The following is a 17,855-nucleotide window of genomic DNA, read 5'->3' on the forward strand; positions in this document are numbered from 1 at the left end:
TGGGTTCTGACTCCTCCCACTTGCTAGTGGGGAATCGGGTAAATCAGCCCCTCAGAGCATCATCTTCCTCTTCTGGAAGAAGGGATTTAGAATCCTTGTGTGTGGGAATCTTTTGTGGGAGGGGAAATGGGCAATGGTGGGATAAGGGTTTGTAAACTGTGGGGATTCTTACTGTGGATCCTCTGTAGCACAGTTTTGTGATGTACTTTTGTTTCAGGAAGGTAAAAGGTCAGGGAGGTGGCAGGTCAGTGGGGAAGCAGGTTGTGGGGATGTTTTGGGGTGACTCTGTTCCGGGAGGTGGGCCAGAGTGACAAGCTCATGGAAGCCCTGCATCTTAATGGCCTTCTGAGCAGCAGCTCTGCCCATGTCTTGTCATCCACCAGGACAGCTCTCATTCTGAACACCTTGTTTCTCAACTCTGGGTGACCAGGGAAGTGGTAGTTCCCCCTCATCAAGACACATCCAGACAAGAGTGGGGTGGGGCAAGGAAATAGCTTTTGGCAGTGGGGTTGGATTCTCCCAGAATTGTTCCTTTGTGTGCAGATTCCTCCCTGTTTGGCTTACAAAGGAAATGGTTCCAGGAGGAAGTGGAAAACTGTGACACACACACGCTCAGCCCTCACACACAAGATGGCAGCTGTTTCCGCTTGGTGGAAGTCCCTACCGTCTCCTTCACTGAATGGAGTGGCCTGGGATACTGGATGATAAAGGCAGGGAGTGTTTTTGAGCTCTTAAGTGATGTTCCAGATGTTATGCTAAGCATTTTGCATGGATTACCTCATTTGATTCTCATAATGGCCCTGTGAGGTAGTTACTGTTCTTACCCTCTGTTTTATACCTAAACCAAGTGAGGCCCAGAGAGGCACAATTGTTTGTTTAAAGGCACATGGCAAGCAGAACCTAGACCTAAATCTAGGGCCTAAACTTCTATCTGTTGCATCATAGTTCTTTCTGGCCACCTTATTCTAAAAGAGGTTCCCTATCTCTGAAGCTTGGTAGAACCACTAGTGAGCCACTCATGATCACTCCCCACTAGTGTCCCTTCATAGGATGGGTGCCTGGTCTGAGGCCTAGATGGAGCTGGGCTTACCGTTCTGAGAAGTTTGAGTTTGAGGAACTATCTCATCAATTGCCCGCAACAGACACTGAGGATGTCTGGCTAGGGGTTTGCGAATAATGCTGATAATAATAAAGATAGTCAATGATGACAGTGAATGTTTATTGAACACATTTTACAATGTGGGCCTAACACTTTTATTTCTTTAATAAATTAGGACCTCAAGTGGACAAAAATTGGATTAATCCTAATCCTTGTTTCACGAGACACTGTCATCATTGGTCCATGCATGCTTCATTTTTATTTATTTATGTAATCAGTTATTTTTGCTAATGTAGTAAATGCCCACAAATCCACCATTCAGAGCAGAATCCTGGATTTAGACAATATCATACATCTAACTATGATCTCACGCTTCTGCTTACCTTCTCCCAGTCTGTCATCCTGAATGCTGTATTCATCACATCCTTGTTTTCCCGTATAGATTACAACTAGATTTACCCATAAGAATTTAAAAATTTTAGTTGTTATAAACTTTATTAAAAGGGCATAATGTTATTGGTAATTTTTTGTGACTTTTTTCTTACTACGATACTGCTAAGGTTTATCGATATCGTTGCCTGTCACTGTGCTCATTCATTGTGCTATATGATACTCCATTGTGGGAATATTCTTGATGGCTAATACTCTGTGCCTATTATGTTTATTTCATCTTTGCAGCAACTGCATATGGTAGGAGCTCTTCTTATCTCAGTTTTACTGACAAGAAACTAAGGCCTAGAGAGGCTAAAGAGCTTGCTGGAGGTCATAGGTGCTAGGTTCACATCTTTCTGGCCCTCACTGTACACTGTGTTTTGGTGGAAAACACAGGAGCTGGAGCCAAAAGCCTAGGGCTCAGGCTCCATGCTTACTGGCTGTGCGAGCTCGGGCAAGTTGCCTCTATTTCCTCAGCATTAAAGTGGAGTGATGGTAACTGCTCTGTCTACCTCTCAGGCCTGTTGTGAGACTCAAACCTGACAATATCTGTGAAAAGTGATAGTAAACAGTCTGTAAACAGAAGTTTTTATAAATCAGTATGTTGTGATTAATGATCACATTAATCACATTAATGATCACACGTGTGTCATCTGCTCCCCCTTTCCCTCAGTCAAACAACAGAACATGTGTAGGGCTCAAGAGATGAGCATCCCTATTCAGAAAAGCAAGGGTTAGGTTGACAATCAGCCCATAGAAACTTTCATGTGATTAAAGAATATAAAGTTATCAATAGAGGCCTCAGGCTGCACTAATGGGAACAGTGTATTTATCTTTGTTCTGTTCAGTAGAGTTTAAAAACATTTTTTTTTTTTTACTATTTATTACCTATTTTCATTATCTGAGACCCCACCCCACTACTGTTTGCTTGTGGTGTTTCCTTTGCATGTCTTCTTCTCCAGCTACTATACTATATGACCCTGGAATGGTTACTTCACTTTTCTGAGTCTCCACATCTGAATAATGGGGATAATATAATAACTACACCTTACAGGGCTATCATGAGGGTCCACCGAGGTGTTATATGCACTGCTTAGAACAGTTCCTGACACATACCAAATTGACTAATGTCGTTGTTTAAACTCTCCCCTGTTCCCTAGACGGTGCCCATTTATTCTTTGAGAATTAGTTTAGAGGCCACTTCCTCCAGGAGGCCTGTCCCTCTCTTCTGGACAGGTGAGGTTACTTGTTAAGAGCCTCCAGGGCAGACAGTTTGTTCAGTGACCTCCATTAAAGTGTGAACTGTGAGAGTAGAGATGACGCCTGGTTTAATATCTGCTGCTGCTGCCTGGTGCCCAGTACCGTAATGGGCACAAAGCAGATGCACTGCAGAGAGGTTAACTAACAGCCCAGAATTTAGAGGAACAACTGCAGATTAGGGAGAGGGCTGCTAATTCTGCCTGTGACAGCCATCTCCAAGCGCAGAAGGGCTTATGGGGATGGGGGAAGAGGGAAGAAGAGGCAGACCTATTCTCTGGGGCTCTGGAGGACAGTCCAGACCAGCGGTGGCAGCTCCAAGACCATACTGTAAGGTCCACTGTATGGAGGAACTTTCCAGAAATTTGAATTAAGGAGAGAGCCAGCTATCCCTTCCAAGAGGGGCTGAGTCTTGGTGGACTGGGTCTTGGCAGGAAAGTAGGGGTGAGTTAGTATAATGGGTAATTATGACACTGGGTGACTATAGTGAGAAGAACACAGAATCACACCTGGGATTTGTCCTACCTAGCCCAGCAACCTCCAAGCAGGTGACATCAGTTTTCTCATCTGTGAGCCAGAGGTAATAAGACTACTCATGTCAGAAGGTTGTGGTGAGCAGAAAGGGAGATAACGTAGAAATAGTGTTAAGCTCTGTGCCAAGCACATCGAAGACCTCCTGCAAAGGTTGGTTGTTACTATTAATGTTGTTGATGTTGTCAGTAATCACAGGGGATTCAGGTATCTCCCAGAGTTTAGTCTAGACATCCTAGGTGGGAGGCTAAAGGTTAGGCTCAGAATGGCCACCCTGCCTGCTGCCCAGGTGGTAAGTCCATCCTCTTCCCTCTCTTCCTTCCTTCCTTCCCCTTGCTTGCAAAAGTCTTTCAGTGCTAACCTTGGATTATGTTCTGGGCCAGGCCCCTGCGAGTGCAGCCCACAGGGAGCCCAGACACCCCCGGGAGGCTTTGGGAGATGCCTAGAGTGATTTCCTGCCTCCAGAGCTGGGGGTGAGATTGAGAAAATGATGGTTAAAGGTCCCGGGAATGACTGTCTTGAGTCTTGAAGAAGCCTGGACAGATGTCTCCTCTGCTCTCCCATGAGATCAACAATTTTACACGCTCTCTTTGAAAATGGACAGAGTGTGAAGTTTTATGTTTTTCTGTTCTTAAATAGGAAGGTGAGGTAGTCTTACAAAGTTTGCTGCTCACATGCAGTATTTGCTGCACTTCCTAACTGGTCTCCTTTCTCTAATCTCTCCCTTTCTACTCTGATGTGAGCTTTAATTTTCCCCAAGTGGCAATACATAGCATAACCCCCTCCTGCTCACACCTCTTCAGAGCTCCCCAGGGCCCAGACACCAGTTTCCTTTGTGACTCAGATGATGAAAGAGCTTCGTATGCTCCCTATACTCCCTGTGGTTTATTCCCTCTGTAACTCCATCCCTTTCCAGGATGGGCAGGCAAGAAGTGAGAGGAATCCATTCTGATTTTTAAAGAAAGGAGATCATTTATTGAAGTGTTGTTTAAACATTGGCTTTTTTTTTTTTTAATTGTGTGCTTCCTGCACCCTGATTGCTTTTCTTGCAGAAATCCAATTGTTACCCATAGTCAGACAAGAGATTGTTATCTCCATATTTAGCTGAAGAAACTGAGACCCGGTATTAAATAGAAGGAGTAGAGGGGGGATTCAAACCCTAGCAACCTGACACCGCAGCCAGTGCACTCGGCTCCCACAGTATGCTGCCTCTATTATTAGTTACCAGTCACACCCGCAGTTGTGGACCTGGAGGATAAGGCCCTACTCGATGCTCCATTTTACCTCTGCCTGCTTCTCTGGGCCGTAGGCACACTGATCAACTTGTGCTCTGAGCATGGCTTCTGCGTCTCTCCCCTTTCTACTCACCACTGTCTCTACTTAGAATGCTGATCCCCCAGTGTGTCTGAGGTTCCTGGCTAAACAGTGTCCCTTGAATCTTCTGAGCCTTTATGTATTCTCTTTGACGGACACTAACCAGATATGACTTCATGTCACAGGCGTTGGTGACAGAGTCTTAGTTTTTCTGCCTCACTAGGAGGTTTGGGGTGTAGGAACCCTACGCTTCCCCCTGTTACTCCTTAGAACCACAGCTGGTTGCTGGCTGGAGGTGAGGAAATGCGATCAGTCCCTCTGGGTTCCCAGCACACCCCTAGATCACTTTTCTTTTTGCTTCAAGTAAAGCTTAAAAAAAAAAAAATCCCACTTGGTTTCATATCGGTTGGATCTACCCTTTGCAAACTCTTCAACAAGAATGAGCAGGAAGAATAAATATTTATTCTACAAATGAATAAATCTGATTCCATCTTCAAAAGAAAGCCTTAGTATAAATTATCATAATTTCTCCATTCTAAGATTTCACTGATTTAAAGATATTTTATCTATTAAATAATAGCTTTTTGAAAAAAGAAAACAGAATAAATGAACAAATTGATGTAGCAAATTTACGATGTTCTTTCAAAAGTATGTTTGGTATCAGTGAAATATTTTTAAGAATATGGTCCAATTCAATCTTGATTTTTTTCTTTTGATTCTTGCGGTCTCAGAAAAAAGTTTTTTAAGTCTTGACTAAAACACCATGAAGCACGGACAGGTGTCAGTGGTGTCCCAGCCCTGAACCCCTGGGGTTGCTGGGTCAGCAAGGGCACGTAAGGCCAGGCATGTACCAGTGGCAGCACTGAGGCCCCCAAGGCCAGTGGACAGGCTTTCTCCCCAACAGAACGCTGTGTTACACTGACACCTCTTGACCACGTGAGTGGTTCTGGGGAAAGCTGACTGGGAGTCCATCATACGACCTTAGGCACGACACCACCCCTTGAGCCTCGGTTTCCCCAGTTGTAAAGTGAGAGGCATAAGATTAGACAGGCGGTTTTCAAATGTTCCGCAGATGGAGCTCTGGGGTCTGGGAGGCTTCTCTGGGGGCTGCCTTGGGAGTAGGAAGATGGAGTGGACTGTACTCAGTATTTTCATTCCTACTTCCCTCAGAGCAACTCTTTGTTTAAGATTTTATTTGCAGAAGGATTCTGAGGCTAAATGTAGTTTGGAAAACACTGGTAAATGGCATTCTGGGGCCTTTCCAAATATTAGTCTTGAGTACGTCCTCTTGAATGATCTGAGGACAGGGCTTCATTCCTCAGCCTGGACACACCCTCAGAATCTTTCTCACCACAGTACTCTAGGCAGACACTCCCAGACTCTACAGATTAATTCAGGGGTTGGCAAACTTTTTGTGTAAAAGACCAGATAGCATATATTTTAGGCTTTTCAGGCTACACATGGGCCTCTGTTGCAACTACTCAACTCTGCTCTTTTGGCAAAAAAGCAGCCATAGACAAAACATAATGAATGGACATGGCTGTGGGCCAATACAACTTTATTTACAAAGAGACGTGGTGTTCTGGATTTGGTCTAACAATCGAGGTATACTGCTACCCATGCTGTAATAAACACTTCGACCTGACAGGTGAAGAAACTGAAGCCCAAGGAGGAGATTCAAGTAACTAGATTTGGTCGGGATCCCTGTACCTCGGTCAGCGAACATGGTTTCACCATTCCACACTGCTCACTTCACCATAACCCTTACCCTGATTTGGATTGTGGTCATCTGAGATTGCATGATTGAGGGAATGGTGCCCAGAAAGGGCACGTGCCCCACTTATCCCCTCTCAGGAGATGAGTTTTCCCCTAGGTTCTTAGAGGGCTATAAAAAGCCCCTGAGCTTGCCTCCTGTGGGACGTTCTGTCAGTAAATTCCCCAGAGCTGGAATGACTGCAATGTGGTGCCACATTCTGCCCCCTCTGCAGCCTGACAGCTGTGCAGGGAGAAGAATCAGGGCTGGCAGGCTGTGCGCCTCCACCCCCACTTGGGGTGTGGCTGGGATTCCCTGAATGGAATTTTAGGTGGAGGACAAAACCCTGCCCGGGCCCTCCTGGGGCAGGATCTTTGCCAGTTCAAGGAGGATGAATGTTTCGTGAATTCTAAACGCCATAGAATTCTTGAATTCTAAGGGCCATAGTGGGAGGAGTGTGACGGGTAAGAAATAAAGTCTCACGCCAGCTGCCTGGCTGTACCATTCACTGATGGAAGCTGTCCCTCCTGGAACTGTTTAGATTCCCTTTCTCTCCCCTGCTTCCCACCTTGAAATCTTCACCTATTAAGTCTTTGTGGCTTATCTGGCAGGTCCTTCACGTAATAGACCTGGGAATGCCTCTCTCCACTGGACAAGCAGTGGAGAGCGATGGTAAAGAACTTAGGTTTGGAGACGGCCAGGGCTGGGTATATAAATTGACCTGTCTAGGTCTTAGTCTTTTCATCCGTAAAATTGGGATATTTAAAAAAAATACATATACGACACATTTTAAAGTAGGTACTGAAAATAAATTACAGTAAATAAACTTAAAATGCAACAGATGGCAAAGTCACGATGAACATTCCCATCAAATTCTGTTGGGAGGTGTGGTGGTGATGAGACTGCAGGGCTCAGGGAAGATAAATATCACAAATATATCAAAAACTTCAAATTATTGTGCATTCACACACTGACATGGGCCACAAACATGCTTTCACAGGGACTGTACTTATCAGTCTACCACAGAACCAGATTTTGCCATAAACTACAAAATTTTTAACACAAAATTGTATTTACATCTTTCTAATTCATATACATGCCCTAGCTGTGATTTAAAAAAATAGAAACTACACATTGTACAGATACTCTCCCCTCACAATTGCTGGCAACATTTTTGGATGGAATTTCTCCCTCAATAAAATTAATGGCGTATTTTATACACAGGAAAGTCAAACTGCATCAGCTTCATGATTGTTGAGAGGATTAAATGGCTCAATGTACATATGTAAACTGCCTGACTCATGGTGAGTGCTCAGTTGGCAATTATTATTAAACATCTGTTATGTGCTAGACCCTGGAAATAAGATGTAGAGACAGTCTCACAGCACAGGCTTCATATATACACAGAGGAGGCATTTAAGTTAGTACAATACAATATCCTAAGAACTGAAATTGAGGAGGGTGGTGGTAACCCAGTCAGAGGGAAGGACCAGGGAGGAAGTGGCAGATGGTTTTCATGGAGGTGATGCTGAGTGCTCTCTTTCAGGGAGAGGGAAAAGCAGAGGCATCTTTTTAACCTCAGTTTTTACATCTGTCTAACTGGGAGAATGTCTCAGCTGACCACTTCACAAGGCTTTTACCAGAGTTAAGTCATTGAAGAGAATCTCAAGGCTGAAAGGGTCCCAGAGAAAGGATTTTAGTGGTCAATTATCTGTTTGAATATCCCTGCTATTACACAGGTTCCTTCTGGCCCAAAGTGACCTCACTGTGGATGACTGCTGAGCGAGAACCTGTATGACTGCCAGAGTTGCCCAAGCTCTAAAGGAAGCATTCTATGATTAACAACCGTGACACTACGTGGGAATGGACACAATTGGCAAGTGTGAAAAGGTTTCTAGAAGTTAAAAGCTTTATAAAAATGTATGTACTTATGTTGCAGAAGTGAGTGGCTGAGCCATTCGCTAGGACATGGTACTTCTGCTTCTATGTCCAGATCCATTTCTCTGCTGGCACTGTGTGCTTGGCACATTTATTGGAGGTTTGTCCTCTCAGGCTAGAGTACCCATACTCTGGGAGTCCATGGTGGAGGGCAGGGTGGGGTTAGGGAAGAAACCTTGTGTGTGTCTGCAAGTCCACTGCCCAGAGATTTTTTTGGTGGGGGGGTGTTTGTTCAGGTATGTTATGGATGATAATAGAAATTTGTTTGGCTTTAGATAAAATGAGACACTTCAAGCTTTCAGAAGCCACTTTGGGTAACAGACCAAACACTAGAATTTCACTTGGTTGAAAAGTGTGAAAGGCAGTGCTGGAGCAAGTAATCAAGGGAGGTGTTTGAGCAAGGTCAAAGGTCCTGATAAGCCTGTGCATGAAAACAGCAAGCATGTCAGACTCACCTGCGAGCTTTGCAAAAAGTACACATTCCCAAACCTCATTCCAGACCCACTGATCAGACCTCTGGGGGTATATTTTTAATATAATTAATGTCAGATATGCAGATGTCACCACCCTTATGGCAGAAAGTGAAGAAGAACTAAAGAGCTTCTTCATGAAAGTGAAAGAGGAGAGTGAAAAAGTAGGCTTGAAACTCAACATTAGAAAACTAAGATCATGGCATCCAGTCCCATCACTTCATGGCAAATAGATGGGGAAACAATGAAAACAGTGAGAGACTTTATTTTCTTGGGCTCCAAAATCACTGCAGATGGTGACTGCAGCCATGAAATTAAAAGACGCTTGTTCCTTGAAAGAAGAGCTATGTCCAACCTAGACAGCATATTAAAAAGCAGAGACATTAATCTGCCAACAAAAGTCTGTCTAGTCAAAGCTGTGGTTTTTCCAGTAGTCGTGTATGGATGGATGTGAGAGTTGGACTATAAAGAAAGCTGAGTGCCAAAGAATTGATGCTTTTGAACTGTGGTGTTGGAGAAGACGCTTGAGAGTCCCTTGGACTGCAAGGAGATCCAACCAGTCAATCCTGAAGGAAATCAGTCCTGACTATTCATTGGAAGGACTGATGCTGAAGCTGAAACTGAAACTCTAATACTTTAGCTACCTGATGCAAAGAACTGACTCATTTGAAAAGATCCCAATGCTGGGAAAGATTGAAGGTGGGAGGAGAAGGCGACAACAGAGGATGAGATGGTTGGATGGCATTACCGACTTGATGGACATGAGTTTGAGCAAGCTCCGGGAGTTGTGATGGAGAGGGAAGCCTGGCGTGCTGCAGTCCATGGGGTCGCAAATAGTCAGACACTTCTGAGCGACTGAACTGAACTGTGAAGATGGTAACGAATGAAAGGTACAGAGTGCTAGGGTTACCTGTAATGGGGGATGTAGCATGGGAGACAGGGAAAGATTGTTTTGAGGAAGTAATATTTGAGCAGATTGCTAAGGATGAGAAGGAAGGAGTTAACCAGGTAAAGCTACAAAGGCCATTGTGAGGAGAGTCCACAGTAAGACAGGGGCAGGAGCCCAAAGGGAGCTGGTAAAAGGCAGGGCAATTCTTGAGACCACACCATGATTGTAGTCTGTATTTTGAGAATAGTGAGAAACCACTAAGCAGTTTAAGCATAATCAGATCTACAGTTTTAAATAACTGTCTTTAATTGTTATCAGGCCCTCTTCTTCCCATATTCTATCCACAAGCATAGATAATTCATAAGTCCCATTAAAAGCTATGATAGATATACATTTGAATAAAAGAGGAATAAAAGGTAAAGTATATACTTCTACAAGTTCCGTTCTCTATAGTTTTCAAAAGGGCCATGCCTCGGGAAACCTCTTGAATTGAGTGACAGTTGTTCTAATTTATCTACTACTGTGGTCCCCGTAGAAGTCATTCTAGGACTCCCCGATCTGTGTCCACTCATCTTCTGCTTCATTATGTCTCTGGGCACCTCTTACTCTGCCACTGAATAGCTCTTTTCATTTGTTTGCTTCTTCCAGATTGTGCCCCAGCTAGTCTCTACTTAACCTCTTGAATAGCCTTCTGAAGAGTCTTTCTAATACTCTTCTACAGGACAGCTAGTCTCAGAAATGATCCCATATCCCCCCCTTCAAATTTAGTTTTATTCACAAACAGCCCCATTTCCTTCAATAGCTCCTCACATTGTTGTGTTGTTAATAGAGAAAAGAGGAACAGGAAGGGTGATTTGATTTGGTGGTGAATAAGATGAGTTCACAATTGGGTCACTTGGAGGATGAGTTGACTTCCAAATGGAAATATACCAAAAGTAGGAGCCAGTGCAGGAATGGAGCTCAACTCATGGCTGAAGACTGAGAGCAGCCCTCAAAAGAGGCTTGGTTGTCTACAGCACTAATGTAAAGACAAGGCAAGAGTCACCATACAAGAAAAATCGAGCTGCAGGAAAAGATGGGAAATAACAAGTGGCTCAGCAGTAAAGAATCCGCCTCCAGTGCAGGAGATGCAGGAAACATGGATTTGATCCCTGGACTGGGAAGATCCCCTGTAGGAGGGAATGGCAATCCACTCCAGTATTCTTGCCTGGAGAATCCCCATGGACAGAGGAGCCTGGCAAGCCACAGTTCATTGGGTCACAAAGAGTCAGACACGACTGAAGTGACTGAGTACGCATGCAAGCACCTATCATGGGCCAGGCACTGGTTGCTGCACAGATATTACCACATTCAGTTCAGTTCAGTTCAGTCGCTCAGTCGTGTCCGACTCTCCGCGACCCCATGAATCACAGCACGCCAGGCCTCCCTGTCCATCACCAACTCCCGGAGTTCATTCAAACTCATGTCCACAGAGGCGGTGATGCCATCCAGCCATCTCATTCTCTATCGTCCCCTTCTCCTCCCACCCCCAACCTTTCCTAGCATCAGAGTCTTCTCCAGTGAGTCAACTCGTCGCATGAGGTTGCCAAAGTATTGCAGTTTCAGCTTTAGCATCAGCCCTTCCAATGAACACCCAGGACTGATCTCCTTTAGAATGGACTGGTTGGATCTCCTTGCGGTCCAAGGGACTCTCAAGAGTCTTCTCCAACACCACAGTTCAAAAACATCAATTCTTCGGCGATCAGCTTTCTTCACAGTCCAACTCTCACATCCATACATGACCACATTGCAGTTTCCTAATCCTGGGTGTCATTCTTCCTGCTTTGCAGACTAGAGGAACAAGACTTAGCTGGGTCACTTGCCTTAGAGCAAGAGAAGCCCTGAGGCTATAAGCACCTATAACAGTGGGATTGGAGGCCAGGCAGGAGTGGGGTGGGGAAGGGGAGACAGAAAAGGCTTCTGGAAGATGGCTGGGGCAGTGGTAATTTAACCTAGGCTTATCTGATTCCAAAATCCATGCTTTCTCCATCTTTGCAAATAGGAGAATCCATTTAGAAAAGAGCTACAGAGAAGCCCAGGAGATGGGAATGAGAAGAGGTGAAAAATTAGACAAAACAGAAGCTGCTTGTGACTCTTAGGAATGGGCTTTCGTCAGAAGGTGTGATTGGAAGTAAGACTGCAAGGAGGGAATATGGGGAGAAGCAGGAGACTGTGTGGTGGTGGGGTTTTATTTTTCTGTTCAATTGCAAGGTTCTTTTTAGAAGGGTAAGGTGGGTATGAGGAGCTGATGGTATCCAAAAGCAGTTATTTTTCTGAACCTAAGATCAGAATGAAATAATGATAAGCTCTTGGCAGAGAGTGGACAGGGAGGGCTTACTTGGCAGGGTATTCACTCATGTGAGCAGTAGAGTTTGAAACTGATACTTGAGGGAGAGGCAGAAAAAAACCCTGAGTGGGACTAGGAAATGGAAGTGGTGCCCACTGACCAACAGAAGCCTCTACAGAGAAGAGGGTAAGGTTAACTCCTATGCATACATCCAGTGCAGAGTGTGGCTAAAATCCAAGTAATTATATTTGATAAATGTAATATCTGTCATCTACTGAATACTTCCTAAGTGCTCGCTTACATGCATCACCTTTCCTCATGACACTCCAAATGAAATGAAACTGGTATTCAAAGAAATTAAGTAATTTACCCAGTTCATACAAGATCATACAGCTAGAAAGCTGTGGTGAAAACCTAAGTTTGTCCATTCCCTGAACCACTCAGCCGTGCCGAGTCTCCAGGCTAACAAAGATGACTTTATGGAACATGTTTGGAAGAAAACATATGGGTGTGTACTCCTTTCAGAAGAACAGTAATTGACAGGAGTAGAAAATTAACTCAGATGTCAGGAAGAGGTATGGGAATTCACAGCCTGGGGGACAGAAACTGGGCAGTGAATCACAGAGGGGGCATGGAAGGGAGCTCACTGTAGGAATGGCTGTGGGCTGCTTGGCCAATGGAAGCCACAGATAGGAAAGATGTGGCTTTCCTGTTACAGATGTCAAAGCTGGTCTACCAAAGGCAAGACAAGAGTGGGTTCTTCTAGCATCTCTTGAATGATAAAAACCTCATTTAATGAGACAGGGCGCTCAGGGCCGGTGTACTGGGATGACCCTGAGGGATGGTATGGGGAGGGAGGTGGGAGGGGGGTTCAGGATGAGGAACACATGTACACCCATGGCTGAGTCACGTCAATGTATGGCAAAAACCATTACAATACTGTTAAGTAATTAACCTCCAATTAAAATAAATTAATTAAAAAAATCTCATTTAATGAAAAGCAGAGCTTCAGATTATGTCTTAAATTGCCCAGGAGACAACATAATCTCCCAGAGAATATATATAATTCAGCAAAAGAAACTCCCATCTTGGGTTGAATGCAACTAGTTGAAAAAGAACTAGTTGTGAAGTAGAAAGGAAAGAAACTTTGGTAAAATTGATTGCTTTGTATGAGCTAGGCATATCAGAACCTTGGGCATTAAGAAGGGAATGAGGGAAAATTTAGACCAAAGACTTAAGCAAAGATGGCCTGAGAACACTAGAAAGTTCACAAAAGCAAAATTGTGAAGATACAACTATAGTCGGTAGGCACGAATACATAGCATAAATAAGAGAAAACAGACATGTTGGTTTATAAATATTTGTCACTCAGAAACACTTGTCAGATGGTTCTGTTATTGCATGTCAGAGATGGATTTTCAAGAGACAAGCACCAGGAAAGAGCTCCAGGATACAGAGATTGTGACATAGCCCCTGTCTTTGAGCTGTATGCGAAGTTGTCTAGCCCAGTTCTTAAAAGACAGTGGGAACTCAAAAGTGTCCTCAGAGTCAGATCAGCTTGGGGCCAGTAGAATTTTATTATGTTAAATGTGATTTAAAAAACACAATTATTACTGTAGCCAGTATTTATTGAATGGGACTCATATGGTAGGCATTGTCTGAAGTATTTTCCGTACATTTAATAACAACCCCATGAAGCAGGTATCATCAGTATCCATATTTTATCTTTATGTGAGGCTAAAGAGTTAAGTGATTGGTTCTGTAGAAGGTGGTGTCCATAGTCATTAGTCTACAGTGAAGGTGTTACTTTCACCAGTGGCTGATACTTCGCATGATGTTCATGAATTGGGGAAGTCCTGCTGGAAGGAATTTCCTTATAATGTAAGGTAAGTCATTTCTGTGTCTGTTACTGCATCATATGAATTCTCCTTTACTCATGAGAAGACACATATCCTGTTAGAAGAGAAATCCTACTTGCTAGGTTTGTTTACATTCTTAAGTCAGTTGACTTTGATGCCGAGCTTTTATGCTGTAATTGCTACTGAAGATCTGAACGGTATGGTTATGGCGTGATGGAAGTGCCCGGGCCTGTGCAAGAAGATGCAGTGTCCGAGCCCTCTTCTCTTGCAGGGCTTGGGCAGGTCACCTGCCACTGTGGAGTCAGACAGCAGCCAGTTTAAGATAAGGACTTTGGTTCAAACCCAGCTCTGTCTCTCATGTGATGAATGACTGTACAAGCTAATGTCAGTGCCCTAATCCTGCTGTTACGGATTGAACTGTGCCCCCACCTCAGATCCATACACCAAAGTATGGAAATTCTAACCCCCGGTGTGACTGCATTTGGAGATAGGGCCTTTAAGGAGGTAATTCAGGTTAAATGAGGTCATAAAGGTGGGCCCTAATCCAATAGGACTGATGACCTTCTAGGAAGAGGAAGTGATACCAGAAATCTCTGTCTCTTTCTGTCTGTGCACAGGGAAGAGGCCATGTGAGGACAGAATGGGAAGGCCACCATATACAGGCCTGGATGAGAGGCTTCACCAGAAATCCACCCAGATGGCATCATGACCTTGGACTTCTAGCTTCTTTAACTGTAAGGAAATAAATCTGTTGTTTGAGCCACCCAATCTGTGTATTTTGTTATGGCAGCGCTAGCTGACTAATACATTGCGAGACCTGCCTTCCTGTGAGGTAGGGATTAACAATAGTACCCAGTCATAGCCCTATCCCGTTGCTTGTTCCAAGAGTAGCCATGAAAAAAGCTGAGCATGTTGCCTGGCTCATGATAATACCCTGATGATTTCAGTTGTTACTGTTATTAACAGTGAAGTGTGGCTTCCTTCCCTGGGCATGACAGTCTCACTCCTCACATGGTAGGTATGAGGGTGAAATGAGACCTGTGCTTCTTAAAACCTCCCTGACAAGAGAAGAGAGTGCTCACGCCCTCCTGGGGATATGGGCACAACAAATTTCCACCAGAATGATTTGTAAAGACTCACATTTTATCGTAAAAACCCACACAAATTTTGTATTCTAGTTCATATGCAGTTGTGTTTGCTTTAATTCCTACAGTTTTTGCAGTAATTTCTCAGGGAAGACCACTGAGTTTCTAGACAGAGGACCTCGTCCCGTGTGCCTCGTCCACTTCACTTGCATTTGAGAAGGCCTTTGCAAGTCACGAAGCACTGTTCTGATGTGAGGATTCAGTGGTATGTATCTTTCAAAATCAGCATTGCAACTATTCAATTTGGGGTGCACTATAAAGTGTGTTTCATGTTGTTAGTGAACTACTTGAGCCACTGTTAGTGAGCACTGACTGTGTGCCAGGCACTGCTGTCAGCAGGGTGCCTGCCCAGATTCACTCCCAGCCTTCCTGAAGCTTACACTCTGACAGGCTATGTCGACACTAGACATGTATTTGGATAACTGACTCTTAGAGGAATGGCACATCGTGACGAGAGCTATGAAGGAGAAATAAAGTAGGCTAGGAAGCCTGCAGCAGGGGAGAGGGTCAGCGCCCTAGAGCATTCTGAGTACTAACAGATTCCTGGGGAAGTCTGGCTTCCTAGGAAGAGTGGTCTGGAAGCAGCCTTCTTTAGTGAGGTATCAGTTATTAAGCATTTTAAGCTGAATGAATTATTGTCATTCATGGTCTGTCAAGGGAAGGCATAGTCTGCTTTCTACAACTCGGTAGGCTAGGTACGGATTTTTGTACTGAGGATTTTGTACTGGGAATAGGGTGGTATTTGGCACCATGTGGGGTGTGATGGGGTGGAGGGCAGTGCTGTTTGCTTTAAACGTACAGTGTGGGAGATGGGGATGGGAGACATTAGAGGCACCTCTGCTCTCTTTTTCTCTCCCCGACGAGTGTGTATGCTCTGTGCACACTTGTCCAGGAGTCAGTTAACAGGTAAGAACTGCTTTATAGATCACAGCCTTGGTCCCCAAAGAGCCAAACCGGAAGTCCCCCCATTTTCTGTCTGACCTTCCAACTCCTAATAGGAAAGGGTTGATGCAGCACTTTGTGCTAGAGATGGTGTGGGTGGGGAAGCTGTCCCCAGCACCTTGAATTGGAAGTCTGGGGTCCCCTGCAGCCCTCTGAACTCTGGCTGTGCCCGTAAGAGGAGTTACCGGGACACCTGCTCTTGGTCCCATCCCTGCCCCCAGTGCCCTTACTCATTGCTTCCACACCCCTGGCCACTCCTTTTTTCCCCCTGGAGGTCTCAGTGCAGCAAACAGGCAGATAGGGCAAGTGTGTAAGATTAGGAAGGGGAGGAATTTTCCATTAATAATAATAATAATAACAAGAATACTACTACTTGTCATGTTGGCAGCACTTGCCAGTTTACCAAGTGCATTCACACTTGTGGTCTCCTCAGTTTCCAGAGCGTTGTGACAGTGGTGTTCTGGTTCCCAGCCTTTGTCACTGCCCCCATGTTCAAGCAAGCCACTTTTTTTTTTTTTAACAGCTACAAGCCCATTGAGGTGTCCAGGCCTTTATTTAGGCATAGCTTCCCATGCACGCGCTCCCCCATAAATGCTCTCTCTATGCTCCTGTTAGTTGCAGTTTCAACAAGCACCCCCACCACATTTGTGAACCTTTCTTAAATACTCTTCAACTCTTCAAACTGTCCAGGTAAGAAGGGGTCTCAGAGACAATCCAGTTCAACCTTGTCACTAGCCCAGAGAGAAAGAGGGTGGGCTAAGGTCACACAGCTTGTAAGGCTCAGAGCCAGGGCTCGGACACCCATGCAGGCACCCACAGGCACTCCTGCAGCTCCTCCTCCCGAAACCCTGGGTAGCTGCACACACTTGTGTCTCCTGGGGCTTCTCAGCGTGTGAGCAGTAGGAGCTTAACACGCCCTGTTGTTTTCAAGAGGGTGAGTTGTTAACTCTATTCTACCCTTGGTGGAGGGGGTTGGGATGGGGTGAGAGGAGCTTGCCTTCCTCAGGAATCCTGTGGGGATCTTTCATGAAGTTAAGGCTCCGAGTGTATGAAAACTCTGGTTTCACACACTGGAGGCAACTCAAGTCCGGGGCATGAGACCCCCTAGCACACCCCTAGCAGCCCAGGCACAGGAGGCACCTGTCCACACAGCGCCGGGTCTTCGGCCCCCGCTTCTCCCTTCCTCCTCACCCCCACACTCCTCGGCTCGGCCCAACCCGCTAGTCTCTGCCCCCAGCTCTCTGGCTTTTAGATCGCGCGGTTCTCCCCTTACCGCCCTGCAAAGCAACAAGTGTGGGCGCCGCGTTTCTTCTTACCCCGGCCTCGGTCCATGGCGCCAGTGATAGCGGAGCAGGGCGCGGTGCCTCCGGCGGGCCTGGCAGCGGCGGGCGCGGTGCTCTCCAGTCCGGCCCCGGCCCCGCGGGACGCCCTCCGCGCGTCCCCTCCCCCGACAGGATGCTCGCCCGGCGCCCCCGCCCGCCCGCGCCCGCCCCTGCGCTCCGCTCCCGGAATAGACCAGAAGCCCGCCTGGCCCCCTGGGCCGCGGGTGTCCCTCATCCCCACACACCCTCGCCTCGCCTTGCTTTTCACGAGTCCTCGCGCCCCTCTGGAGGGGCCACCAGAGGACCCACAGGCCGTTTCACACTTCTTTTCATGTCGGTGCCTGCGCGCGTCCCACCCCTGCCCAGACCAAGGCACTGTTGAGCTCTGCTTGCATTCCGCTGGTGACGAGAAGCTTGCTACCACACTTCTAGCCGGGTCCATTTTCAGATTGTCCAAACTGTTAGAATCTGTTTTCAACAGTAGAGTCAAAAAATCTCTGCCTGCTGCTGCCACCCATTTCGTGTCTTTGGGTTTATCTTCTTCATTAAACAGGTCTTTCCTGAGCACCTTCTAGAGC

At 45.6% G+C, this 17,855-nt stretch overlaps 1 protein-coding gene across 2 annotated transcripts in view; it reads right to left on the reverse strand.

Moving 5' to 3' along the window:
- AFAP1L1 (actin filament associated protein 1 like 1) overlaps nucleotides 1–17,392 on the reverse strand; it is a 76,424-nt gene extending 59,032 nt beyond the window's left edge. For both annotated transcript variants that reach the window (XM_055431164.2, XM_055431162.2), the window contains exon 1: nucleotides 17,272–17,392. In XM_055431164.2, coding sequence (XP_055287139.1) covers nucleotides 17,272–17,287 — 16 coding nt within the window. In that variant the 5' untranslated portion in view covers nucleotides 17,288–17,392. The remainder of the gene's footprint in view (nucleotides 1–17,271) is intronic.
- Between the last annotated feature and the right edge of the window lie 463 nt (nucleotides 17,393–17,855).

This window comes from Moschus berezovskii, chromosome 8 (genome assembly GCF_049115385.1).
Source record: "Moschus berezovskii isolate FMDL1 chromosome 8, NW_MosBer_1.0, whole genome shotgun sequence".
Lineage (NCBI taxonomy): Eukaryota > Metazoa > Chordata > Mammalia > Artiodactyla > Moschidae > Moschus > Moschus berezovskii.